Source organism: Falco peregrinus, chromosome 11 (assembly GCF_023634155.1).
Source record: "Falco peregrinus isolate bFalPer1 chromosome 11, bFalPer1.pri, whole genome shotgun sequence".
NCBI classification, from domain to species: domain Eukaryota; kingdom Metazoa; phylum Chordata; class Aves; order Falconiformes; family Falconidae; genus Falco; species Falco peregrinus.
The window spans coordinates 30,060,798-30,088,459 of NC_073731.1; the positions used below are offsets into that span (position 1 = coordinate 30,060,798).

The 27,662-nt window shown below is 44.2% G+C and overlaps 1 protein-coding gene and 1 long non-coding RNA gene across 3 annotated transcripts; both read left to right on the top strand.

Annotated features, from left to right (window-relative positions):
- The first annotated feature begins 251 nt into the window (after positions 1-251).
- STON1 (stonin 1) lies at positions 252-27,232 on the top strand. 2 transcript variants are annotated; one of them, XM_055816456.1, is made up of 6 exons: positions 252-287; positions 8,842-9,036; positions 11,368-13,361; positions 22,431-22,633; positions 23,030-23,136; positions 23,238-27,232. In XM_055816456.1, exons 3-5 carry the CDS (start codon positions 11,417-11,419, stop codon positions 23,102-23,104), a joined length of 2,223 nt encoding a protein of 740 aa, XP_055672431.1. In that variant the 5' UTR covers positions 252-287; positions 8,842-9,036; positions 11,368-11,416; the 3' UTR covers positions 23,105-23,136; positions 23,238-27,232. The 2 variants fall into 2 exon arrangements, with proteins under 2 accessions (XP_055672431.1, XP_055672430.1); XM_055816455.1 differs by having other exon boundaries at positions 23,030-27,232.
- LOC129785321 (uncharacterized) lies at positions 13,395-19,369 on the top strand. The gene is made up of 2 exons (XR_008749236.1): positions 13,395-18,082; positions 18,231-19,369. It is a non-coding gene; the product is annotated as an uncharacterized LOC129785321 (long non-coding RNA).
- Positions 27,233-27,662: the final 430 nt, after the last annotated feature.

Here is a 27,662-nt window from a genome sequence, read left to right on the forward strand (position 1 = left end):
CTCGGTGCCACCCGGAGGAGCGGGCTGGCGGCTGGGGCCTGGTGCGTGCGGGGCTGGCAGGGCCATGTCGGCCGGCCCAGCCCCCGCGGCGCTGCCCCGCCAGGCGGGTGATAACGGGTCACACCATAATAATAATAGTAATAGTAGTAATAATAATAATAATAATGATGATGGCTGTAATCAGGCGCGAGGCCCGCCGCGGCCTGTGGGGCGGGGCGGGGCGGGCGCTGCTGCCCCCTGCCGCCCCCTGCCGGCGGAGCGCGGCACATGGCGGCGGGCGGCGGCGGGTGAGGAGCGGCCGGGCGCGGGGCGCGGGCGGGGGGCGCGGGCGGGGGGGGGGGGGGGCGCAGCGGGACCCGCGGGGCGCAGGGGGCTCCGCCGGGGGTGCGGGGTCCCTCGGCTGCGGCGCAGCCCGCAGCGCCGGGCGGGGGGCGGGCCGGGGCACGGGCGGCTTTGTTTTGCTTTGGGAACGGGATTTTTATTTATTTTTTTTTTAAAAAAAGACTTTCTTTCCCTTTTTCTTTTCCCTTGTTTCTTTTTCTTCTTTTTCTTTTTCTTCTTTTTTTCTTTTTGTTCTTTTTCTTCCTTTTTCTCTCTTTTTTGTTTTTCTTTTTAACTTCTTTTTTCTTTTGCCTTTTCTGTTTCCCCTTTTCTTTTTTCTTTTTTCTTTCCTTTTTCATTACTCTTTATTCCCTTTTCTTTTTTCTGTTTTCTTTTTTCCCTTTCTTTTTCCCCCTTTCTTTTTTCCCTTTTTTTCTTTTTTCTTTTTTCCCTTTTCTTGTTACTTTTTAACCTTTTCTTCTTTTTCTTCTTTTTTTCTTTTTCCTTTTTTCCCTTTTCTTTTTACTTTTCCCCCTTTTCTTCCTTTTTTCTCTTTTTCCTCCTTTTTTTGTTGGTTTTTTGGGGTTTTTTTTTGGGAGGGAGGGGCTTTTCCTTTCCTTTTCAGTTAGAAGTGGTAACGAGGGGACTGCATTGCCTGGGGGCCCCGGAGCTCTCAACCTCTGCAGCCACCAGCGGGCTTTGGGTGACGGGCATCCCACAGGATCAAGTTCCCATGGCTTTTGCCCTGTCAGGGAGGAAGTTGGGGCGATCGAGAAGGTTTTTTAAAAATTTATTTAATTCTTGAAGCACAATGAATTCCTGGAGCCTTTCTCATATTTTCCTGTGGTTCAGCTGCTGATGTTGCACCGTGCACGTAGGCTTGGGGTGTTGGGAAGCAGTGCCACATGGAGCGGGGCGCGGGGTGTTGGGAAAACAAGCGGAGCGGATGCAGGAGGATGAGCAGCACCGGGCTGTACTCAGCGGGTGCACCCCTAGTGTGAGCTCCAGAGATGCTATTTCAAGCGTACGGTGGATGAGGAAGAATTTAGAAAGTTTTCACATTCTGGCTTGAAGTACTCACCGAAGGGGGCTTTTCAATAAGGGTGTTTTTTTAAAAATATGTAGGTGTTCTGATCCTTGTGGCAAATAACAGTGCTTCTGAAATGCGCTGGGAAAAACGCTGATGGAGGTACTTTACGGGAGCCTGGCTCAAGCCAGCTCAGAAGTCCGCACTGAACTTGCCCAGTGTTTTCTCACCGAGGTGGCACGTACGCGCAACCCTCACTGATTTCTCTGCAAACAGAACTTGGCTTTTTTTGGAGAGTGGTAGTGACTTGTCTGGGGAGGAGGGAACAGAGGGTTTGGAGCCTGAGGCTCTTAAAAATGAACTATTCATTTTGCTCTTAACTCCCTGTTCCCTGTCTGGAGGCTGAGAGTCTTGTACATCTGTAAAAGAAGAAGAAAAAGTGGTAGGTGAGAGACGGAACGCCGAGCTGCCTGGCTCAGTGTGCTGAGAGTGCGCCTACAGCGAGAAAATGCTGTGGGAAAAGATTTATTTTGGGGGTGGAAACCAAATGGGGCTTTTTTGGGTGATGGCATTATGAACTCTGCTGTCATCAGTAGCTATTAAAAATACGTCTACCCAAATAAACAAAGAAGGGTTCATTTGTGCTGCTCCTTCGTTAGCGCTAGTATTTTTCCAAGGCTTTAAGGCAGGAAGAAGGGGAGGATCCCGCAGCTGACGAGAGAGTTGGTTTGTCAGAAAATGGCATTAATTGCTGTCAGGCGGCACTTTGCACGATTAGAAGACTTCTGCAAATCTTACATCGTGGTTACTCTCCCAGAAGGTCCTAGCATGTGTTTCTTGGACACTGAAGCACGAGGTGGTTTTTAAATGCAGGCGCAAAACCTGATTCTGACCCCCCCTCCCCCCCCCCCAAAAAAAAAGACTATTATATTGTTCAGCTAACATGCTAAATATAGTATTTCTGTTAGCTTCCTTACTATTTGTTATTCACTGCTGAGATTAGCGGCAAGAGTTTTTGGAGTGTACTTTTGTGTTGTGTGTTCTTTGTGGCATTTTATCCATCGCTTCCCTTGGACGCTGCAAACACTAGCAGAGGACCAGGTTTAAATTTGTTTCTGACCATGAGCAGTTTAATATTTTGATATGTGAGCTGTGTGCCAGAGCACTCAGGCCTTTTATTTATTTATTTTTTTCTTCATCCAGAGGTCTGTTTCATCCTAAAAAAACAGGCTGTTCATTTGACGGAAGTGGGACAGCCACCTGTAACTGCATTTCTGCTGCTCGGTAGCATATTATAAATCTCTGCCTTTGCTCAGGGGGAGGGGAGAGGGAAGGATTTGGGATGTTAAAATACTTGCCAGAGCCCTCTGCAGTGCTGCCATGACCAGAGCACTTTTGTGGGATGTTTGTACATTCCTAAGAATAACAAATTTCCTAAACACAGTTAAAAACTGCTTCAGTAGATGAAGTAACATTCCATTAACTTAGCGAGCTGCAGAAGTACTGTAAGTAAAAATAAATTCATTTTCCTGTCGCTTCCAGGCCAGAGCACTCTGCTGATGGTTTGTTGCCAGTTTTGTTTGGTTTTTTTAATTAAAAAAAAAAGCAAAACGATCCAAGCCTTCTGTACTAGTAAAATGTCAGCTAGTGGCAATAAACAGTTTACATGAGGCTCTTCTGCAACTGCCCATTGGCTCTCCACTATCTGGTGGAGCGTAAGTTATGCATCACTATGGTGATGCTGAAGAGGAGCGCGATTCAGAGGGGATAAAGCAGGACTGGCTGAGTGAACTGAATGGGAGCAGGAACAGAAGCACCTTTCAGGGGTGCACCCACGCTGCTCCCCGCAGCTCAACAGCCCGGCAGCCTCTGCCTCTTCCTCATCCATCTTCTAATTGCGGGGTTTCGTTTGTAGGAGGAAAGGCCCCGTGGACAGGTGTGTTGTATACATGAGAGAAACATGCATATACGCAGTGAAGCGAATTAAAAATTATTTAGATATCTTGTCTAACTATATAATGGGAAGAAATTAAGTGCAACGGCACAGAGTAGTCAATCAAAAGCTAATCTCCAGCTACAAAACATCAACAGATCACAGGCTTGCAACAAGCACTAACATTAAAAGAAAAAGTTTTCCCAATCCACAGCTACATAAAACTATTTTGTTTTGAGAAGACGCAGTAACATCTTGCATCACACCTTGCAATGGCATCTTGCACACAAGTGATGTGTCTTCAAAGGCACAGTGATATCCAGGAGGGAAAAGAATGAAAACGTTGAGTAGTTAATGCTGATTTGATCAGGCTTTTTATTATTTCTTTTAGGAAAAGAGAGTTTTCTTCTGTTAAAGGTGTACCGTACGATGTAATGAACTATTTTGTCGTTCTTAGGGTTTAATACTGTTCTCATTCAAGCTAGGAAAAATGCTCCTACTGTCTTTGACAGCAGGTTGTGTCCTCTTGAGGTTTTTCCTGACCACCCCGTGTCTGCCAGCCAATGGAGACGAGCATGGGTACAGCCCGTCCTGCCGTCTCCATTACTGACCTGACTCCAGGTGCCCAGAAATGTGTGCTACCAGACATATGTCACATAGACCTGACACAGTCTGTCACCTCCTGAGCTAGGAAACCCACCCCATGAACAGGAAAATGCCGGACATCCGAGCTGGGACTCTTTCCTGAGTCTCTTCTGGAGGAACTGACTGAGAAAATAGAACTGATGGACCTGAAAAAGATGCTTAGACTTGTGTCAGGTACTGGTGTTTGCTGTTCTTGTGGTTAGATGTGATGATATGCCAAAGATAAGCGTCTTTTTTGTCACTTTTGTTACATTTCTGAAAAAATAATGGGTTATAAGTGTACCTGGTTTTGGCCCTTCCTTATGTATCAGAATTATTCAGTTGGTGGTGTGATGCAAGACGTGATTGCATCTTCTTGAAACAAAATAGTTCCATGTAGCTGTAGATTGGGAAAACTGTTGGTTTGGGGTTTTTGTTGTGTTTTGGGGTTTTTTTTTGTTTCTTTTTTAAATGTTAGAAAGTGTTTCTTGGAAGCTGTGTGATCCTTGAACATTTTGCAGCTGGAGATTGGCTTTTGACTGACCTCTCTGTGCTGTCGCATTCGGTGGTTCATCTGTTCTGTAATGTGGCTGCGTACTGGCGAGGTGACAGCAAGCAGTATAGCAATTGCTGCCAGTAACTTTATAGTTTCCTTCAGGTGAGCGGGGTGGCCTTTAGGGTAAGAGGAACAGCTCAGTGCTTGGCTGTGCACCGATGGAGAAACTCTTGAATGACCTCCGAGAGTGGCTTCAGGTATCCATTCCGGTACCTTTCCCAATGACACTTACATTAGGTTTCTATTTTAGTTTATTTCTTTGTAGTTTATTCTGTTTGGTTTATTTTATCCCATTCTGAAATTTACTTTTGTGATAATAAACTCTGCAAGAAAGTCTTGAGAGGAGCGGTGGTGCACATCCCAGGTGGCTGTTGCAGTGATTTATGACAGCCTCCCAGTTCCTGTAGAAGGCATCTTTGGCCATCCCTGTAAAATCCTACAGGCACTTCCAGTAAAACGTTGTCTCTGGGCTGTCCTGCCTTGATTTCTAGTCCCAGCTGAGATAATACTGAAGGAGAAAAGCTAGTCTGACTCGCCTGTGGTGGAGAAAAGCTGGTCTGAGTGCTAGAGGGTGTGGGAATTGGGGCTTAGGGTGTATGGGGGGCTCAGCTGTAGCCAGCCAGACGGATCGTGCATGCTGTTGGGTTGCCTTTTTGAGGCGGCTTTGATCTGGCTTCGCATCTGCGTGTTAGGGAAGGTCTCCTAGAATGGGTCGAGACATGAAAAGGAGTTTATTTACAGTGCATAGCAGCTGAGGTTTGGGTGATTATTTCAGTGCAAAGATGGGAATTGTTTTCCATAGCTATGCGAAATTTTCATATGAACTGGAAGATCCTCACCATCTAACCTCCTGTTGTGAGCAAGAAGAGCTACTTCTCTGGGGGTGACCTGCTTCAACCACAGCTGAGCGGGCTGGGATAGTTAGCAGAGCTGCAAATCTGGCAGCACTGCTGCTTTTCTTTCATTTTTCCTTCGAGAGCTTCCCGTAGGTTTTCTCTCCCGCGGGAACCTCTTCTCTGCTCACCGCCTTTAAAGCGTAAGATGTGGCTGTGAGAGGCAGAGGAACCCACATGTCTTCAGGCCTCCCTCGTCCGCTGCCTCTGTGTAGCATCCCTCCCGAGCGCTGGGTGCTCTCCTGGTGCGCAGACAGCGCCCGTGCTGCAGGCATCGGTACTTGCCCTCGTGTGGGGAGACCCCGTGTCCCAAACCGTGTGACACCATCCTCACTAGAGGCTGTTTCAGTATCTGGAAAAAAAAAAAAAGAAAAAAAAAGCTGTATCCTTTTCCCCAGCGAAGAAAGTAAGTGTTGTCTCCGCTTGGGAACATCCCGTGATGCCTGGCGTTGATGCCCCTAAAAACATTCGTTTTTTCACACTTGCCCGTGCAAGCTCCAGCCGCCCTGTCTGTGAATTCCTGTTTGGCTCACGGCAGAGGCAAGTGGGAGCGGGAGGCATTCGCATGGGTTACGCCTGCCTTTGCTCTGGGGACGTGCGCGCTGTCAAAAGCTGAAAGCTTTAATTCCTCCAGCTCTTGGGGCCAAGAGTAAGGAATTCCAAATTAAACAGATTAGCTGCAAGCTCTGAACTTCTCCCAGCTGTGCCTATGCCCCAGAGAGCGAGCAATGTAAATACAAGTTCACATTACACTTTGAAGTCGGTGTGTATTTTTGACTATTACACCAGTTCCTTATTTTCTAAAAGTAATGAAATGAGTAATGCAGTGGGAGACTTAATCCGTGTATATATCCCAAATACAAGCGAAAGCCAAGAAATTCTTATTTCCCATCAGTTGTGCCTTTTGCTTATGTTTATTTCAGAGGTATAGGTTGGAGAACTTTATTTTATTTTTTGTATCTAAGAGAGGTAGAGCAGCGTTAAATGTAAGTGTGGCCATATGTAGTCTCAAAATAAAATTTGAGGCAAATCAACATAAATCAAGCAGTATTTTACATAGAAGGTATGCTTCCAGGTTTTTTGCATAGTTAAGTAATAAACAGAATGGAGATACAAAGACTATGGCTGTAAAATACGGAGATAAATCTGCCGTATCTTACTTGGATGTCACAGAGGCTTACAAATGTTTAGGATATTTTATATACCATATGTGCTTTATTGCTTAAACTGCAGAGAATTTGTACTTTCCTGTGAGACTGTTATGCTTTATGGAAAAATGCTTGAAGAATTGTCTACATTATTTGTACAAGAAATGGTAAAACTCATATGGTATCGTTATGGGACGCCTTCGCCACTGTGTGCACAGTATGCAGGGGTTTGCGTTAAATTTCTGTATAGCCTATGTGCAATGGACAGCACGGTTCCTGGAAATATAATTGACATGGAGTAGCGTATGGGGTCCATAGTTGTTCTGGAAAGGTGAAAATATGATGACCAGGTGTTGTCCACAACCAGAATAACTTGGATAAAGAGCTCATCTTATTTTGAAGGGATTATTTACTTGTTTTTGTCACACTGTGTGTAGGTAAATCTGCTTTTTTTGAGCTTGAAACAGTTCGTTGATACTTGCCTGGTACGACCCCACCATGCAAAGTGGCACGTGTAAGATACATGCTCAGGTGTCACACAGAGAATTTATTTAGAGGATGTATAGCTTAACGGTTTTGAAGCCACGATGGCCTCTGGAGCTGGAGAGGCAACGAGGAACATATTTATAAAATTATGCTTTTCTCTGTGTGTTGGAATGCGAGTGCCGTCTATTAAGCATTCACTGGCTTTGTGCTTTGCAGAAGGGAGGGGTTTCCTTGCCATCCCCTGTTAGCTGACCCCACACTCCAATATTTCAAAAAAAGGACCTTTGTGTTTTCATCTGAGGGGATGTGCTTGAGGGTTTTAACTGGTGCCAAGTGATAGGGAAGACCCCGGGGGCATCTCTGGTTCAGGTGCTGCTGCTTCCCTGTGCTGGTGGAGGCGATGCGAAGCCCTGCCATCAGGGTGCTGGGGGACATGGCTGGGTGGCAAGTCAGCATCCTCAGCTAGCTGAGGACCAAGCTGTATCTGGATTAAAAGTACCAAAGTCAATACCTTGAACTGCACCTTGGAGTAAGTAGGAAGTTATTATCAATAACTTCACCACGGGAAGAGATAACGGTATCCCCAGCAAGACACAAAAGTTGAGCAGAATTTTTGCTGCAGATTTGATCTGGGATTTTCGAAGCAACAAAGGACCCGGTAATAGCTACAGCCTATGAAATCTGTCAATAATAGGATAGGATTTCTCTTCCTTACACCCTCAAGGTATTAAAATGAAGAAATTAAGCCGCAACTACTGTTCATGAGATGCTGAGGGACTGAGTTAATCTGATAAATGGGAAGATTGTTTTCAGACAGAAGAGGATAAATTGAGATGAGTCGCAGCTTTTGGGTTCACTGCAACTGATGCATTTAGGATCAACTTATTTCAGCTAGCTTTCTTGTTTGCAATTTCAATATTCTAAAAATGGTATTTCCTTTCGCATATCTGAACCCCATGTGCTTGTAATTTAAATGTTATGGGCCGCATAACATACGTGGTAATGGAGATCAATAGCATCTTGTACCACTTTTACCCAAAATGTTTGGGTTACGTTTATGTGCGTCCCATGGGAGCCTTTTGGAGGCAAAACATATCTATCCTGAAGCCTGAGTTTACTGCAATTTGGAGGAAGAATGTCCTAACTCATAAGAAGGAATTTTGAGCACTTTAGAACAAAAAAGGACTTGGGAGAAAGGATTACTTTATTGCGTTGTGCAGGTGTAAAAGCATCAGTAGTGTAACACAGGAGAGGGTGCATTTCCTCTCGTTAGCATGACATTGTACAAACAGCTTTGAAAAATCCCTTTGGATTTTCCTCCTCCATCCCTAGCAGTTATCTGGGGGATCAGTGGGCAATAACAGGGGCAGGGGAGCCAGTATCTATTTCAACCCCCCACTTCTTGCATGTGTGTTTTTGTTAACATCAGCATCTTTTTTTTTTTTTTGAAAATCATGGATCTGGAACAGTACTAAAAGGTGAAGGCTACAGCCTCTGACAGGTACGCTGAGGGTATTGTAACGGGATGAGAGCTCCATCTGCGAAAGTGGGTTTCTTCACAGACATTTATTGACTGAAGTTAAATATTTGGCAGGTGAACTTCAAACATCCTTTTGTTTTGTGACAGGAAAAAACCTGCCGAATAATCTGTAACATCACACTTTAAAAAGCGAATAGAAGCAGACGTTGTGGAAAAAGAGAAGTGCAAAAAAAAAATCAACATCTGGAAATAATAAAGGACACTGAAAAAAATCCATTCCTAATGAGAAAGGGAAATAGGCTGCAAAATGTGTTCTTTATTGTTAAAGACATTTGTATTTACTTACATTCCCCTTTTCTGTTTTCTTTTTCAGCCATGCATCTCAGCATCCCGTGACTTGCCCCTTGGCGTGGCCACAGTTGGGGCGACCAGGCTGCTGACCCTGCCATCGTGCCTGCCCAGCATCACGCCATCGCCCTGCGCCGTCCCTGCAGCCCCTTGGACAGAAAGACCTCCTCTCCCCTCACTCCGGGGAGGATTTTTCTCTGGCTGGCAGTCGCTTATCTCTGTGAGTGCCGGAGGAGTTTCCCATGGCAGCCTTTGAGGCGCCTTCCTAACGCTCTCTGTTCCGCAGCGTGCCCCGCGGTCCTGGCTGCCGGGGCAAAAAGCCACGCTCCGAGCGAGCGAGCATCGCAGGAGCCGTTGTTAACAAATGAGGCTTGTTAAGATGAAGGAAGGTCTGAAAGCTTTAAAACGTGCCAATCTAGAAATAATCAATATATACTGCTGAAGGCACAGCGCCGGCAGCCAGACGGAAAGGAGGAGAAGGGTGTGGAACGGGAGGAAAAACTGATGACCAAGTCAGAGACCAAACGGCTGTGATTTTTCTTTCCATCACTGCGCTTTATTTTGATGAAGTGATTGTGTGGGTGAAGGATACGCTGGCAGCTGCGTGTGCCTGAGCTATGACAGTCATTTGTAACTTGTTTGCTCCCTTTCTCTCTCTCTCTCCCCCTGTAAGTGGAGAGGAGAGCGCTCACAAAATAACTAGCATAGCGCAAATAGTTTTACTGAACAAAAAGGTCGAGAGTTCAAAAAATAATGAAGGACCAGCGTCCTCCTCCGTTGCAACCTCTCGTTTGCTCAGCCGCAGAGGGAGTGGGCTGTGCCACAGTTTATGGTACTTTCTGAATGGCTCTAAACTGGCCAAGAAATAATGGGGAAATGGTAAAAATAATGACTCGTAGGGTAAGAATTCTCTGGGCTGAACTTTGGCATCGCTAAAAATGAATCCTGTTCTAAATGCTGCAGATAGGGCTTTTGTGGCGCCGGGATTAGACGCTGCAGTGCCATGCAATTAATAAATGGCCTAACTATGGCTGGCTGTGCAGGAAGGGGAATAGCTTTAAGTCATCGTTATCTAACCTTAATTAACGGAGTAACATATACACAGGTGGTTTTATCTATATGAACTCTGCCTGCCTTGCGCTTTCTGGCAAACGTGAATATGTTCTGACATAACGAGAATAACTTTTTATCAAATGAACGATGTTTGTATGTGCCCTGTGGTGCTTCATTGTACTCGATCCCTCCTCAGGCATTTGCAATTTATTGCTCGCTTCTTCATCAGCCAGGAGCAGCGGGGAGGAAAAACTTTACATACCCTGCATAGGGATACAGGGAGCATTTACATTTCAGTGCATGATTTAAAACCACAAAGGCGAAATTAATTATTTACTGGCTGCAGCTCTGCTCTGAGGACATCTAGCTGAGCTCTTTACCAAAGATACTTTGTTTGATGAAGTGTAGCTTATTAATTGGTTTGAGGACCTGCACTTTTTCCAGGCCGCCAGCCAATTCAGTACTTAGCAGGTGCGTATGTGGTTACTTAGCCTTGACTTGTGTTTCACTGGCATTTTATCTCCTCCGGTGGATGCTTGTAGTCTATCCTTCATCAGGGATGTAGCACTCATCCTTAGGGCTTTCTTGTTTATAAGTCTAATGCTTTTCCAGCCCCCTCCTAACGTGTCCAGTCTCTAAGGTCCTAAGTCAGGGTTGAAGGAACTGATGTGAAGCAACTCCTGCCTGGGTCTGGAAGGCGTCTGGGACCAACCTACGCGTGCTGGTCCTGGCAGGAGGCACCTCAGATAGCAGCATGGTGTGGGTGATGAGTCGCAGGCTGGTTCTGGTGGCCACAAAATGCTCCCTGCTGCCTCTCATCTGGGGATGCTCATGCCCTGTTGCCTGCGTCCATCGCAGGAGGAGAATGTCTCCCTTGGAGACACCTCAGGAACCAGCTGCTCGTTGCATATGTTATCTTGGTGGGCTGGTTTTGCCCTGATGGTTGTAGTGTGTGTACCTTCGCCATCAGCAGTGAGTTGCTACAGCTTTTCAACTACACAAAAAAATAATCCCCTGTCAGCCTCCTGGTTTTGTTTTTGGAAACAGCTGCACCATTCTTAGTAAAATGCTGTTTTGTTTAATGGGGGGAAGGAGGGGAAACTTGACCTGGAGCAGAGACCTAATATGGAAGATCTCTGTCCATATTCCAAGCTATACATAAGCTGTATAGTTGGAAGTGTTATGCAGGTGGTCCTGTACCGCTGTGGGACTTTCTGCTCTCTCTGATGTAGAGGCTGCATACATCAGATGCTCTGAACAGCCCGTAAAGCTTAAATGTCCTTTTGATCCCCAACCCAGCAGAGCAGCAGGGATTCGTGGGCAGTTTATCTGTTTCTACACGGCTGTCTTAGAATGATACATGTAAAGCAGAAAGTACACTGTGTTTGTGAACTGCAAGCCAATTTTGAGCTTTGTGTGGTTTGCATTTTATAAGGGCTGGGTTCCTTTTGTCTTTCAAGATAATTTATTTCTGCTCATGTCTGTTGTTTCTCTGTAGATGGTTTGTGGGTAATACATGTGCAAGTGCCTCAAGTTTCTCCTACAAGATGTGTTCCACAAATCCAGCCAATTGGGTCACCTTCGATGACGAGCCACTCTTCCAGTCGCCTCAGAAATCAGCTGATAATCAGAGCAGTTGTAAAGCAAATGGCCTTAAACTCAATCTGTCCAGTGTGCATGACTCTTCAAGTAGGTCATCTTCTACAGGCAGCACTCCACTGTCGTCTCCTGTAGTTGACTTCTACCTAAGTCCTGGACCACCCAGCAACTCTCCACTTACTACACCTACCAGAGACTACCCAGGGAGTCCATGCTTCCCAAAGCCTGGGATTCACATTCTTTATCCCATCCCCGAATGGCCATTGAACGTTAACCTTCTTCCATCACCTGGGATTTGCTCATCCCTAACCTCACAGAAACCGAGCAGCCTTCCTTTGAACACCTTGCCTAATGACCATCCAGTTAAGACTTTGGTCTCCAAATCAACAGACGAAGGAAGCCCTAATCCACCAGGAGGTTGTGAGGAGTTAGGAGACTCGTCCTCGGCACCAGGGCGCTTCCCGTACTTCCAGGGTGACTGTGCTTTTTCCAGTCCTTTTTGGAAGGAAGGATGCTTGCCCAGCACATCACCAGTTAACGTTAGCACACACAGGAAGGATAAAGCACTTGACAGGAGCATCTGTCATCCTAAAGACAAAGAAGCTTGCCACGATCAGAAAAGCCTTAACCAGGGCTCCTTCAGCTACATCTGCGAGAGGCTCGAACACCTGCAAGCTGACAGCTGCGCCGCCGCGGGGAGCCCGCCTGTCTCCAGCACTCGGGCATGGCACGGGCTCTCCCCCGCGGTCCCCTGCAGCCTCTTCAGGAGCCGGAACGTGGATGGGTGGCCATTCATGCTGAGGATTCCCGAAAAGAAGAACATGATGTCGTCTCGGCAGTGGGGCCCTATTTACCTTAGCGTCCTAGCCGGAGGTGTATTGCAGATGTATTATGAAAAGGGCCTGGAGAAACCTTTCAAGGAATTCCAGCTGCAGCCACACTGTAAGCTGTCCGAACCCAAATTAGAGAGCTATAATGTCTCGGGGAAAATCCATACCGTGAAGATCGAGTGTGTGTCTTACATGGAGAAAAGGAGGTACCATCCCAAAGTAGAAGTGATCCATGAACCAGAGGTTGAGCAGATGTTAAAGCTGGGCACCACAGATTATAACGACTTCACCGATTTCCTCGTAACGGTCGACGAAGAGCTTATGAAGCTTCCTGCTGTTTCTAGACAAAGGAGGAATTATGAAGAGCAAGAAATGACGCTGGAGATAGTGGATAACTTTTGGGGGAAAGTCACTAAGGCAGAAGGAAAACTCGTGGAAAGTGCTGTCATCACGCACATCTACTGCTTATGTTTTGTGAACGGGACTGCTGACTGCTTTCTAACCCTGAATGACCTGGAGCTCCAGAAGAGGGACCAGCGTTACTTTGAGAAGGAGGAGGAGAAGAAATGGATCGATATTCTCGATTACCATTTCCATAACTGTGTTAAAGTGCAGGAATTTGAACAATCGCGAATTATTAAGTTTACGCCCCTGGATGCCTGCAGGCTGGAACTGATGCGTTTCAGGACACAGTACAACGGGCAAGACCTTCCCTTTTCTGTGAAGGCAGCAGTAGTGGTTCAGGGGGCGTATGTTGAACTTCAGGCTTTTATAAACATGTCTTCAACTGCTCCAATCCCAACGCGTGTACCCTCTGTGAGATACTGTGAAAACATTATGATACGCTTTCCCGTTCCCACGCAGTGGGTCAAAGCACTTTGGACCATGAACCTCCAAAGGCAGAAGTCCCTAAAAGCAAAAATGAATAGGAGGGCATGCCTTGGCGCTTTACATGAGGTTGAATCTGATCCCGTAATACAAGTCTCGGTTGGAACAGCAAAATATGAGAGTGCCTACAGGGCGGTTGTGTGGAAGATAGACAGGCTTCCAGATAAAAACTCAAGTAAATAATTTGAGCTTTAAAATGATGGGCTTGGGCACACACCTTCGCTGTTTTCATGCTTGTGTACCTCCGTCAGCTTCTGTAGTTTGGGTTTTTATCTGTGTGGTGATACTGGTAGAAGCTGGAGTAACCTTTTAGGAAAAAGAGAATATAGCCTTATTTATTTATTTATCTATCTATCTATCTATCTATCTATTTATTTATTTATTTAAAGGACATTTTCCTAATTTATTTGATGGAGGCAGGTGTATTGCCAGTAGTTACAGGCGTGCAACATCACGGAAGGGAATCTCAACATTCTGACTAAACCTCAAGTCTGCACTAAGACAGAGGGAAGGGTTTATGCTTCACATATACCAGCTGGGCAATGGTGGGCTGGGAAGCAAACGTCGGTAGGTAAAATGATTTGCCCACCCAATATGACACGTTTGATAGAAAAGGTGGAATTGTAACTCTTGGCTTTTTAGCGTCATTTAAGAAACAGGTATGGTACATAATGAGAAGGTACTGTGGTCAAACTTGCTGTAGGAGGCTGGCTGTGCTTTTGCAAAGGCTAATATCTATTGCCTCTTTTCTGGGGTTGTGCCTTGGGGTCGTACGTTCATGGCAATAACTGCACTGGCAGAAAATGCATCCTGCTTTATCCCCATTTCTCTCTGGTGATGGTACCTCACTAAAAACTTGCAGCAATAAAACCAGCGAAGTTTATAGTCGCGTGTGTGGAAGTTGTTAATTTCCCACCAAGTCAAATAGTTAATTTACCTTAACTTAATGGAGAAAATATGACTTTCTGGAGAAGGAAAATGTAAATATATGGTTTTACAATTCCAATTTTTAGTCACATTACCAGATTAATAGTGCTATATAGTACTTTCCTAAAGGCATAAAAATTATTGAGGAATATAGTATTCTGCTTCAAGGTCAGCAGAGTGAAGGCATTTGATCCTTTGCTTGGATCTGCATTATGTGTTTTTGAGGCCTTAGGACTCTGTGTAAGACAAGGCATCTATTGAAGCATTTTGCCTAAAATATCTGTAAAATTTGTACTTTTAAGAAGGGGGTAGGTACGTAGTATTAACAAATGGATTGGCCTAGTCTCGTAGTATCCTAACTGTCTGGACTAGCTACTTCTTTAAAATGTCCAGAAAAGATTTACTCTTCTTAAGTCCTGGTTTCAGATATGCTAGTGCTAAATAGACATATCCACTCCCAGGTTTTGTCATCTAGATGTGTGTGCAGGTGAAATTTAACATTCAAAACTATTAAAAAAAAAGAGTGAAGGCAAAAAATCTCCCGAGGATACTTCCTCCACCCACACCCCCCATTTTTAACTAATTCTAACTTACATGTAATTTGAATTGTTGTTTAGGTACTTATGACTTTACCTTATTTTTTTACTGCTGGGTATTTGAATTCTGACCAATATTTAGTGACAGAAATAACAGATTGACAGAGAAACTGAGGCAGGAACAAATGAAAGGGGAATATTAGCCTAAGCCTATATATGAACTAGATTGATTAAAAGAGCATTTGAAGCATCATGCATCAACATGCTAATGTGGCAGTTGTGAGAGCATGCATTATTGCATGGCTGCTGGCAGACGAGAGCTAGTATTTTGACTAATGATGCTGCATGGAAATACTGGTCCCTTTTGCATGCAGACTGCATCTTGCTTAGGCCATCAGGTCTCCCAAACCTCGAGCAGTTGGACCTTTCGATTTCTATCGATGCACAGCGCGGGAGGAACAGCACAAATGCCACCGTGGTCAGCTTCAGAAATGCTGTCGTGTTAACGCCATCTCTGGTTTTGCTTTGGAAGAAGCTGTGGTTGGCTTGGACCTGTGGCTAATGCCATATAGTTCCCCCCGAATTGGCCGATTGCTCCCTTTTACACGCTGCTTGTTAGCTGGGTACCTCACGCTCTGCTCAGAGAGGATGCCGGTGGCTCCAAGCGATGGGCAGAGGAGCTGCAGCATCATCAGGCAGGTTAACGCAAGGCAGGGAGCCAAGCCAGAATTAAGGGTGGGGGGAGAGAAATGGCAGAGAGAGGGAAGATAAAGGGAGGCAGTAAGGGAGGGGTTGGGGACTCTGGAAAATAGACAGAGAGGGCAGAGGAGCTGATGGAGAGGTATAAGAGAACTAGTAGGCAGAAGAAGATTCTTCAGGTCTTCAAAATCCATAGACATGTAAGATGCGCTACAAGGCTTCAAGGATTTCGCTGTGCTGCTGTGAGCCACGTGTCTTCCCAAGGCTTATGGGACTGACCGGCTGGGTAGCTTTTAATATTCTTTGCCATTTGATATAGATTTGCTTCTGCAAAATCAAGTCAGCAATTGAGTCAGGCAATTTTAAAGAAGTTTATAAGTTTTCCAAAAGTCTTTAATTCTCTGCAGGTCATTCACCTTAGGGTTTGATGTGCACAGTGAACTTCAGATTTATATTACTTGATAGTAAGAACTGTTTTTTGTGGCATTCTACAGCTTTACATTATTTTCTACCAGTAGCTTAAACTTTTGACATTTGAATAATTCCTCTGGCTGAGATCTCCAAAATAATTTGTATCCCTGAAATGTTCTTGCGTTCGAAAAAACATTTTGGTAGTAATACTGCCCAGTCAAATTTTAAACCTCTCTATCAAGTTTTCTGTATGCAGTTAAGAGTTTAAAAATAGACTTGTCCCAATGCATGCCAAAAATCTGGAGGCAGTCAAACTAATAGAAATATGTAGACTTTCATAATGCATTTACTGCAGGGAGAAAAATATGCCTAGGCTTTTGCTTTCAAAAAGCCTTTGTCTGTCTTCTTAAAAAAAAAGGAAAGGAAAGGTTGCCTACAGTTATATAGTGATTCTCTTTATAGACATCGAAATATGTTAGCATCCACTGGATTCTGCTAAAGTGTTTCCTTACTTTCCTTAGAAGAGCGCGGGCCAAGCAAAGTCGATGTGAGCTGCGAGATACTCCACATTTTTAAAAGCTGCCTATGCTTATTCAGTTATATAGATGGAGAGTTTGGAGCCAGAATGTTAGCATTTTTTTTTTTAAAAAAAAAAAAAGGTAAAAAGCTCTAGACTTCAAAGGGTTGATCCAATGAAGTTTGAAAATTCTGCAAATTGAATCTACGCTTGTGAAATTGGGGCATCGTATAAGGAAAGGTCGAACATATGATTTCAGCACAGCACTGGGGCCAGCCTTTGCGTGGCAGCGGCTGTATGCACCTGTATTGCCCAGGGAGCTGGGGAGAGGTTAGACTTTGAAACCTGCTGTTTTAATCTCTTGCTGTGTAAATTTGTGCCCTGTGGTGTTTCCTGCTAGGATACCTCCATGCTTGGGCCGTTGTATAAAGCAACAATTCTTCAGCTGATGATTTCTCCTTTTCTTCTGCATCATGGAGCCACACTGAGAAAGCAGTGATTAAGCAACAGAGATGGAGCCAGGGGAGCTTGTGGCTGCTGGCAGCCCTGCTGCTGCCCTTTAGCATCTGAGCATGGGCTCCAGTATGGGAGCTGATGTGGTTCCCAGCAGCATTCAGCTGCCTCTTTTCTTATTTTCTGAACTGCCTAGGTGGAAACTCCAAGCCATGACTTTGCCAGGTGAGCTCCATCTCTGCCCACCCACCCCTTTCTGGCACCAGCACCATTGCAGACTGCTTCTTGGTGGTGGTACCTTCCTACTCCCTATGCATTTCTCCCAGAAGGTGGGATAAATGCACCCATTTAGACATAGCTGCAGGGGTTGTTGACCTCTAACAACCCTACTGTCAATCTGTTCTTTGTAATTGTTGACGTTTTAATGTTCAAAATAAGACTTTTAGAACTGGAGCTGTTTTGGTAAAAATAGAATTAGTACTTAACTGAAATAACCACCACATTTTTTTGGCCTAAACTGCTTGTTTTCACGAGCCTTTCTCAGATCATTGTTGCTTGAATGCTACTCAGACAGGTGAATAAGGGCTAAATTGTGGGAGTACATGCAGCAAAGTTAGATTATTAATTGTTTGTGAAATGCTACATGAATGCTAAAAGACAGTCTGAATAATTTTGTTTGTTTGTTTATTTTGGCTTTCTTGTTGTTATTCTTCAAGAAAGACAGCAAGAATTTGGAACATATTTAGGAAGTAAGAGCCAGATTTTCAGACATAAAACAGGAAAGTCTTAGGTGTCTCAATTCACAAAAGTCTTAACAAGTTGCCTAGACACTTAAACCACAGGGTTTCTGTCTCTCATGTTCGTAAAAGCTCACTTAGCTCCCCGAATTATCTGGTTGCCTTTCAGGAGTGATTAGTTTTCACCAGTCCAGGTGATCATGTCTCCACAGAGCCTGATGGGCCACATTTTGGATAGCTGGGCTTGAATCTGAATACGTTGTCTTAGCCTGGTGGACGGACTTACACTGTGCCTGCACCAACCCACTTGTCTCTCCACACCAGTACCTCTTTCTCTGTTTCTGGCCAACATCTTGCATTTTCAGCATTACAGTTTCTTTTGCAAAAGGATCTTGTACATGCAGCCTCTCTTTCTTCTTCGAACTCCGGTGTAATACAAGGCCTGGGAAGCAATAGTTTCATGGAGCAGAGATGACAAGGACTGGCCAGTTTTAGGTGAAAACTAAGGCAATGGTCACAGTCTTTCCAAGTGTTGGTTGATCACTTTGTTGTCTGACAGCCGATGGGAAGAAGTTGCTCCAGCAATGGGCAGAAGAACTTCTCCACAAGTGAAGCGGTGAGTACCTCCTTCTGACATTGACATTGGTGCAGGAGACGCATGGGCTGGGGGCAACCCTGTGCAAAAAGGTCCAGTGGAGGCTGCTCCAGAGGACCCAGAGCAGTAACCTTACTCAGATCCCAAAACTATTGTCTCTCCTCTGCAGGTTACCACCTAGTGCAAAGGAAAGACCCCACAACTCATCAGATCCAAACACAGACCACCTTATGGGTGTGAGTTATCTGGAATATAAACCCTGAGATTTTTTTTAAGGGCTAATCACAACTGTGCCACGTCTAACAGTGAAGGCTGTAGCAGCAGACCAAGAGGAACGGCCCGTTTGTGCCTGGGCTTAAGTGGACATCTATCACCCAACATTTACCATCAGATACCTGCCCAGGAAGATTCCAAGCAGTGGTTATTTCTGGATTCCCTTTTGCAGAAGACAAAATAATTTCCTGGACAATTCCCATTGCTACTTGTTTCTCCATAGGTTTCCCTCCCACAACAGGAAGATGCTGAACATGGTCTCCAAAAGCCCTCAGATCTACTTTTCCTTCTACCACAAATGGACTCCAAATGATGCTACTCTTCAGCAAACCCTCTCTCCTCAGATCTTGGTCAACCATAGCCCCAGAGGCAGAGTGCGCCGCTTTCCTGGCCAAGGCATGACGTGCCATCTTAGCGTTGCAACCCCTGATGTTTTCTCCAGGACACTTGTCTTGTGGCTGATGTGCAGTCTGCACATCCCAACACAGCAAACAGCACAAAGACCAGGTCAAATAAGTCTGTTGCCAAGCTGCATTCTGGCACCACCACAGGAAAGTGGAGCTGGTCCTGGGAGCCAAGAGGAGCACAGCTCAGGTGGGTCGTGGTGCCATAGACGGGATGACATCTCACAGTTTGGCACTGGAACGGCGTGCCTCTTGGGGCCTCCTTCACCGCTGGTGCTGCTGTCACCACAGCTGTTGCTGGGACGATGGCAGATTCAAGGATGGAGAAGCCCACCTCAACAGGGGCTCATTCCACCACGTCCAGGCAGTCTGGAGGAACGACTGTGGATCAAGAGAGTGTTAGTGCAGGAGAAATGGGCTTGGACACAGCAAGAAATGGCCAGCAGCAGGACAAGGCTTATGTCACAAAGGTATACAGATCTGCCTGTCACGAGTGATGAAGTGCCATCTCCTCCTCACACTTGTTTAGTGCTCCAACTTCATTCTCAGGAGGTTGGCAGGTGGCTGTAACACTTGTTTCTGACTTTGTTCCCTCCTCTATTTCAGTAATAAAGTCTCTAATGTAATAGTTTTACCTGTCTCTGTGTATTGTCTTGAGACTTTAGCCACATGCTGCACCCCCCTGGCATTGTACCTCTTTGCCGGCTTGCAAACCGGGTACTTTGTGCTTTAGTGCCTTGAAGGACCCTGTTCTGTAGCGTGCTCAGAGATGTGAGTGATGTCTCGCACATGCCAGGAGCACTGATTTAGCACAAATGGCAGTCGGGTACCGCCTACTCCACCCCCATACCTTATAGCCGCGTGGGTCACTGAGCCCGATTCATGCCCGAGTGAGCTAAGCAGTAGGCTGTTACATGAAAAGGAGATGACAGTGCTGCTGCTTTTGGTCATGGGCTGGGGTTTGGGTGGTGGTTGTCATTTTTTAAGTGCGTGTGTGTTGTAAAGCGTCGTGCTTTTGGTGCGGCAAGTGGGTTGCAAAGTCAGCAAGGAGGGGTGAAGTTTTTCCATCCCATCTCTCCAGCCTGTCCTGCTCGGTTTGATTTCCCTCCCTCTGTGCTGGCTTTGGGGACAGCTGGGCACTTCCTTCTCACCCTAAAGATGCTGTTGTGCTGGATGTATTTAGAGCAGCTTCATTCCCAGAGCTCAGGACTTGGGCATTTTTTGTTGCAGTGATCCCTACCGGTCCCTTTTATGGTTCTGCCCTTGCATTTCTGAGTGCAAGCTGTAATACCCTTCCTACAGTTTCTGTAATGCATTCCTTAGGAGCATGTATTAGAGCTGTGCTTTGGTAAAAAGAAGCTGCTAGTGGGGAGTGGATGCTGGCTGTCCACTGTGATACATCTTCCTTTAAAGACACCTGTAAGACTTCATGGCCAGTGTTTGATACTCTTCCATGGTGCAGGGTTGTAGGCGATGTGTAGATAGCATTATTTTCTGAAATCCAGTTCAGGTTTTCTCTGAACATTGCAAGAAGTTAAATAAAGAAATGGCATTTAGGATAAGGATCGAATATAGGATGTACTGCTGGAAGCAAGCCTGCAGGGGATGCTTGTAAATCAGCCACGTCCAGCAAAGCCCAGACAGTGAAGGACTGCACTTGTCCAGGGACGTGCCCCTTGTCTGACTGCTGGCTGTAAATGCTGCTGTGTTCTTGTGTGTGTGTGCCTTCGGGGTCAGCCGAACAGAGAGAAGCACTTGCAGTCAGCAAACGGCTTTTTAAGCTACTGGTTACTGTTGTTGTTACTAAACATGGAAAAAAGAAAGGGGAGAAAAAGAGCTGGAGACCTCCCCATCTGAAGTTTAGGGGCTGATAATCCAAAGGATAATTCTCATTCCTTTCTCCCCTTCCCTCACCTTTTCTTCAGGCAATCAAGTTTTAATTGGGCTGTTGAGTGTAACAGCAAGGAAGAGGGAGGGAATTATTAATTATACTAATTACATAACTAGTCAAAAGGAAAAAAAAAATGTTAAATGTTCTAGTGAGTGCGATTAAGACAAACATGAATTTCATGCTTTAAGCCTTGGTTTTTGCAGATCTATTGACTTTATGCCAGACCTGGAATGAAAGCTGGAGGATGGTTTATTGAATTAGACTTTGTTCTGGTGAAGTCAGAGACATGTGTGACAGAACTCTGCCCATCGAACTGCTTAAACATAAATTATCTCCTAAAATCAGAACTGGCTTGGGCAGGCTGGGAGGCAGGTTGCAGGGAAAACCTGCAGCACAGACCAGAGGACGCACCCCGCCCAAGGCTCCCAGGAATAATGGAGATGTAGCTTTTTTATTTATTTTTGCCTTATGAAATGCCCATGAGCCTGTGGATGTGGAGCGTTACAGCAATTTTTCCCGTGGGATGGATGAAGCTCAGTGCATGTTAACTCCATCTTCAGTGTTTCCTTCATTCTGATACGAAATTGATTCCTGCCACCAGAGAAAGGCAGTGCATAAAGAATGGGACGCTTTTGCCTGAACTTTGAGATGCCATTCAGTGTAATGGATGAAACCCAAATAGACACTGCCAGGCTTGCCTTTGACAAAATACAGCCAATCCTTTCTCTGCTGTTTTTTTTCTGCCTGCAGCCAAATGGTAGTTAGTTGTCTATGCTGATGCTTAAAATCCGGGAGAGGCGGAGAAATGCAGAATTAGTACTTTTTGCCCTGAAGAATTTGGAGAGGCAGCTGCGATATAAAGGATTCTTTTCATTATGTTATGTTATACTGCTTTCATGCAGATAGTGAGCCAGCTGACCTCAGTTTCTTCGGAAAGCAGGCTTTTCACCCTGGTGTTCCTGTGCGCCAGGAGAAGGAGAAATGCTTTCCCTTACATTGCCACATATACGAAACTCGAAAGCAAGCGATCCCTAAGATCTAAGGCTGGATTACAGTAATTTAGAATATGCTGCACTATGTGGGCAGACCTTCACGATTCTGTTTTATAACATGATGGTTACTTTAGTAATACTTTTGTTTGGAAGAAACGGGGTATGTTCTTTTCCCATAACAAATCAAGCTAGAGCAGGGAGTCCAGGTCGCCCTTATCCTGGCAGCTGGGATATATCTTGTTGGAGCAGCACTCTGAGCTGTGCCGTTATCTCGCTGCCATAGACATACTGTAATAGATGATGTTACACAAGATAGCTGTAGTACTTGAAATAAACACTCCAGTAAAATTCCTACAGCAGAGGGCTCTGGAAAGGGTGGTTGTTGGACACAGGGCAGCACATCTACTTTGCCTTAGCTGGGGCCTTCCAGTTTTTATTTTTCTACGAGAGTAAGAAATGTATTTTTAAGGGAAAACTGAGATTCTTCCCTAATAGTCTGAATTTAGCAACCAATCCCTAAGTTTGCAATACTCTTCTCTCAAGCAGAAGCTGGAAGGTTCTGGTAAATCTTGTCTAAATTAATTCATAAAACTGCAATGATTGTGGAAAGCATGCTGAAGCAGACAAAAAATGAGTGAGGGGCCACCTTACGCCCATGTAGCAAAAGGTTATAGATAGAATAATCTTGCATCATAACGACAGCTCTGCATTAGTAAAAGGTAGAACTGTGTTCTCTTGCTGTAAACAAAGAAAAGACAATTAACTGATGGTGGTTTTTTTGTTTGTTTGTTTGTTTTTTCTTTTCCAAGGTTCAGATCATCCACACAGCCTGTCTTACAAATTGGAACTGGGATCAGACCAGGAAATACCGTCTGACTGGTATCCGTTTGCTACTGTCCAGTTCATTGTTCATGATACCTGTGCCTCAGGAACAGAAGTCAAATCACTGGGCGTAGAGAGCGATCTGCAGCCCCAGAAACACGTGGTCCAGAAAGCTTTTTACAATTGCCAGGTATTTTCGGGGCTGTTTTCAGTGTTTTCCTCCTCTTCTTCCTCCCCACTCCCCCATACAGCATTTGCAAAGCAAATGTGCTTTGTATTCTCAACATATCTTGCATGTACTTGTGATAATGACTTTGAGCAAAAGAATCATTAAAAAATAATTCCTTGTCTGATCAAAGAAGATGCTGAAAAACAGAACTGCAAATGAGGCATTGTTTTTCTTCAGTTACACTATTTTTGGACTTAGTGGTTTTGAAATCGGTTGGGTCTGGAAATGTTTTGATACTGTGTCAAAGCTTTTATTTGTGCCATTGTTACAGTTCACACTTTCAGTGCACAATTATTTGCTAATTCTACCTGTGTTTTGTTTTGTTTTGTTTTTGTTTGTTTTGTTTTCTAACTACAGGTTGAAATTGAAAAGAAGTGGATTAGGCTTGATGGAGAAGATCCAGATAAGGCTGGGAACTGCCTAATGCAGTAAAAGAGGATGGGAGGCAACATCATAGGATATTAGTAGGAATCAATTTACATAGGAAATTTATTGTTAGAAGAAGCGCAGTGACCTAGTTTAGGATAAACATGGTCATTGAATTTTCTTTTTTTTTCTTTTTTAGTGCTTTTGGGTTTGATTCTGAAAATCAGTACTCGTTTGACTGGCCTGCGTTCAAGTAAACTTCCTGTTGTGGGAATACTGGTATGAGTAAAGTCTCCTTGTAAATACTTGCAGAATGTGAGCACTTAATTGACTGATTCCAATACATTATTTTCCTGTTGTGTATCTATGACTTGGGAGTGATCTCATACTCCATACTGAAACCTAATGGCACTACTCAAAGAGTTCATGTCAGTTGGACATATAATATTCAGCAATAAAAACTGCCAGAGTGCTTATGTGCAGACCAGCATCTGTGTAAGGTCCAGCAGGACCAATTACATCTTTTAGCGGTGTTTGAAAACTAAAGTCCCCCATGTTTCTGCTCCCCTCGATATATGTGAACAGAGCAAGTTGTAATATTATTCTCAACAAAAGCCTCAATTAATGAGTTGGAAACTGGGGTGATTTCATTGGTAAAATGGGAAAAGTTCCTCCGCAATAATATTCTTCATTTTTCTGTGGCTGCGAGTGTTTCCTCCCCAGCACTTTATAGGCTCACTCAAAGTAATCTCTTGGGTAAAAAAACATATGGCAGATGTGAGTGAAATGTCTGTGCCAGCATTAGACAAATCTTTTTTCACTGCTGCAGCGAGTGAGACAAGGGGCAGATCCTCAGCAAGTGTAACTCACTCGGGGCCCATTGCATTTGATGAAGCTTGGAGAATTTACTCCAGTGGTGGGTTTTCCCCACAAACTGAAAAAACAGTTGGTCGCTGCTGTTTGCCCTGGGTCTCCTTTAGAGGATGCAAGTTCCAGATGTTGATTTGGAAACTGCAGGAACTCTTGCTTTGAGTAACTTCTAAGACAGTCTTTCCATGCACGGGAGGGGAGATGTTTTCATGCTACTGGGCTCTGAAGGCATTTTCTGTGGGGAAATAATGCAGGAATGGACTATTGCAAGAAAAGCGAAGCGGTGACGCATCAGCAGGCAGCTTGAGCTACTAATCCTGTATCAATGTGTTAACTGTTTTTTCAACAAACTATTGGCATTTAGGGAAAGGTTTTAAACGCTTCCCCTCATGCATTATTCTCTTTGTCATTTTGTAATTCCAGGTCTGAAACATTCTGATAAATTAAAAAATTGCTCCTGATACTTTTAGTTTTCCTTCCCCCTGCAGTTTTCTTAAAATTATCCTTACTTCAAACTCAAATTAGTGGAGGACAAAAATATAGTATATGCACTAAGTCTCACTTTATATTTTGTACAGCTTGTAACTGTTTATATGAACACTGTGTAAAAATACAGATAAATGTTATTCCCCAAAAGTAGAAATACGTGGGATATGCACTGAGAAAATTACCAGTCTGAGGAAACAGAAGGCCATAATATGAACCTAGTTCATCACAATACTTTCCCCCCCATTTGGAAGCTGAGAATGAAATGGGTAATAGATTCTGTAGTAAGTCCTGAGGGCAGGTTTTTTATGGGCATTGCATTGCCAAAGCCCCAAATAGACTATTACGGTATTTTGGCTTCTCTATATATCCCTTTTTATTAGCAGATTATATTATTATAGATCTAAGCAAGCGTTTGAGTGCAGTCATGATCCAAATATGTCTCAGCTGTTGTTGTATCCTCCATCCGTGTTTTGACTTGAGAAGCCATTGGCACCTTCAAGTCATGTTTGGTTTTATTCCTATTTAATTTTGATTTATATACTTCTCAGCTGAACGAAGGGGCACAGTGTGCGCTAGGGCGAAGCGTTTATACTTCGCCTCACGGCAGAGCTCTGCAGTTCGCCGAAGCCCATGGTTACACTAGAGCTGCAATATCTGTTAACCTCTTTGCTCGGTAAGGTAGAGGAAGCAAAACAGGTGTTGCAGATACCTGCACTAACCTTTGTCTGAGGCTGGCTGGTTTTGATTGGCATTAATACAGCTCATTCAGTAAATCTGTTAGCAGTGGTTGCTGTTCAGAGCCTGTCTTGCCCAGCTGGCCCCTATTGTTCTGTTTTCAAGAAGGATGGACAGCCAGGCTGTTCTGGGACTCTTTCACCTTAGGATCACCATGTGCAGCACTTGTCTCCTAGGCATTTGGCACCTGGTGGTGTTACCGGTCCTGCAGAAGCATCGGCTGCTTTTCTTCTGTCAGGTATCTGCTGTATCTTGATGTGTCTAAGAAGCCTGTGTAGCGTTGACCCCTCGAGATGTGAGCTATCCTTTTGAATGGCCTCAGTGATGAGCACCCACGTTACAAGTCACCTTTCCTGCTAGCGCATCTGTATTACAGCAGGTGTAGTGAAAATGGCCATTCAGCCTTACTGAACTCGTTAACATAAAAAAGGGGAAGCTACAGCTTTATCTAAGTTGCAGACCCTTGGTTTTCCATCTGAGACCTGCCAGACTCACCATTAATTTTATTTGGAATTGGATCAAGATCACAGGGAATTAATTCCACAGAAATACTGCCACACTGTAAGTTCAGTCTCAAACCGATGTTTGTATGCTTTGCTGTCAGAATATTTAAAAATAGGCTGCAGTTTAATGGCAGAAAGTTTGGGTTGTTTGACTCCTTTCCCCCCCCCCCCCCTCAAATTCTAACTTCCTATTCTACAGCAGCATGCCAAAGCAGAAACACCCTGGCTTTTTTTCTTCTGCATTGTCCAGTGTCCTTCAGTATAACCTACTGAATGAACATTCTCAATGTTTAAGACTTGTTTGTTAACATTTTCGATGAATGCTATAGCAGGTGATAGCGAGTAAACAGACTGGCTTTGATTCTTTAGAAATCTGGTCTATATGTAGCCTACCTGTAATTTTGGGAGGGGAATGGAGGTGAGGAATAGTTGCAATAAGCCATTGTGATGCTCAGTGTCCAGCTAGCAGAAGGACCAGAGCCTTAAATAATCCATGAGGTACATTGGCATCATGTGAGGAACCAGGTTTCACACGTCTCTGATCGCTGCTTCCCACAGCTAGTGCCTGCAGTCACTGAAATGCTTCCAGCTGTTTGGGTCACTTCGGATGCTGACACTTCACTAACATTTACTACAGGGCTGTATTTAGAAATTGTCTGTTTCCTTCACAAAGGACCAGCAGGGTTTGGGATATTTTATATTTTAAACAGGAATCAATGAGAACAGCTATTTTTATAGTGTGTTTGCCTTATTTACAAAGTGTTGTATTAGCTGAAACTGACAAACTTCGAATTCATCTTTCTCGTACTATTTTATATTACTGTATGTAAATGGTACTTGATGTAATTTTGGATTAAAACACCCATTGAAGTCAATGGAAGTCTTTTAAGTGACAAAATGGGATCTGCATCAAAGTCTTTTAAGAATAAAGGAGAGGCAAATAAAAAAAAAAAAAAAAGAGAAGAAGAAAGGAACAGTAGTAATGGGCAGGAAAAAAAACCACTATAGAAGATTCTTGATGCTAGTAGGTAAGCAACCTACACTGCTTGCTTATTCCAACCAGAAAAGAGCACAAAAGAGAGGAAAAGAGGTGTTACTGGGTGTCAAAGTTGAAGCTTTGAGTGATTGGGAACAATGGTCTGGCTGCCCCTGTGTAGCAGCTCTCAAGAAATGAGGATGATGATGCACTCCATTGAATGATGCCAAGCTGCTGTCCTCCTTATGCTCCTTGGTTTTTTTTTCCTCCCAATTCCACATTAATTGTCTAAAAGTACTTTACATCTGAAAACATGCTTTCACGTGTTGCTTTTAGTTGCATTTATTTTACTTGATGGACTTCTTAGCTGCAGTATTGGTGTCCACACCTCTATTTTACATTTATTTATCTTTTTGTTGACTAAACACAGTACCTGCTGCAGTTGGTAGTTCTTAGCTATAATTTTGATAACTCTGAAGCAGTACTGTTATTCTTAATGGAAAATATAATTTTATTTGGGTCTTTTGTCAGTATAAGTATAAACAGATCGTGCTGATAATCTTGTAATAACATTTTGTAGATTGCCTATTGATTAAAAAAATAAAGTTGTATTTCAAACTAGCAGTTTCTTGTCCCCTTACCAGAAATTTATCAAGCTTCTTTTACACTTGCTATAATTAACTGGTTGATCTTGTATCATCAGGTATTGCAGTTTATTAGAAAGAGCAGTTCTACTGTGAGTGGGGGACATCGCTCCTCGTCTTAGATAAAGCTAGTTGCAGGAAGCTGAATAATGCACTATATTCTGCTAATGATCATTTATGGCAGGCCCTTTTCTGGCCTTCTTTGCATAACAGTAGCAACCCAAAGAATACAGAGTTTTTTCCTGTTGAGTTCTTCCTCTGATCTCGCTGGGATATTTGAACATAATGTAGCAACAAATGTTTTAAGACTTCCAAAAATTTCAAAGTCTGCTCTTCAAATGAGCCATTACTAGGGAAATAGTGGAACCTCTGTGGGGAAACAGGGAAATGAGGCAGAGGTTTGTGGG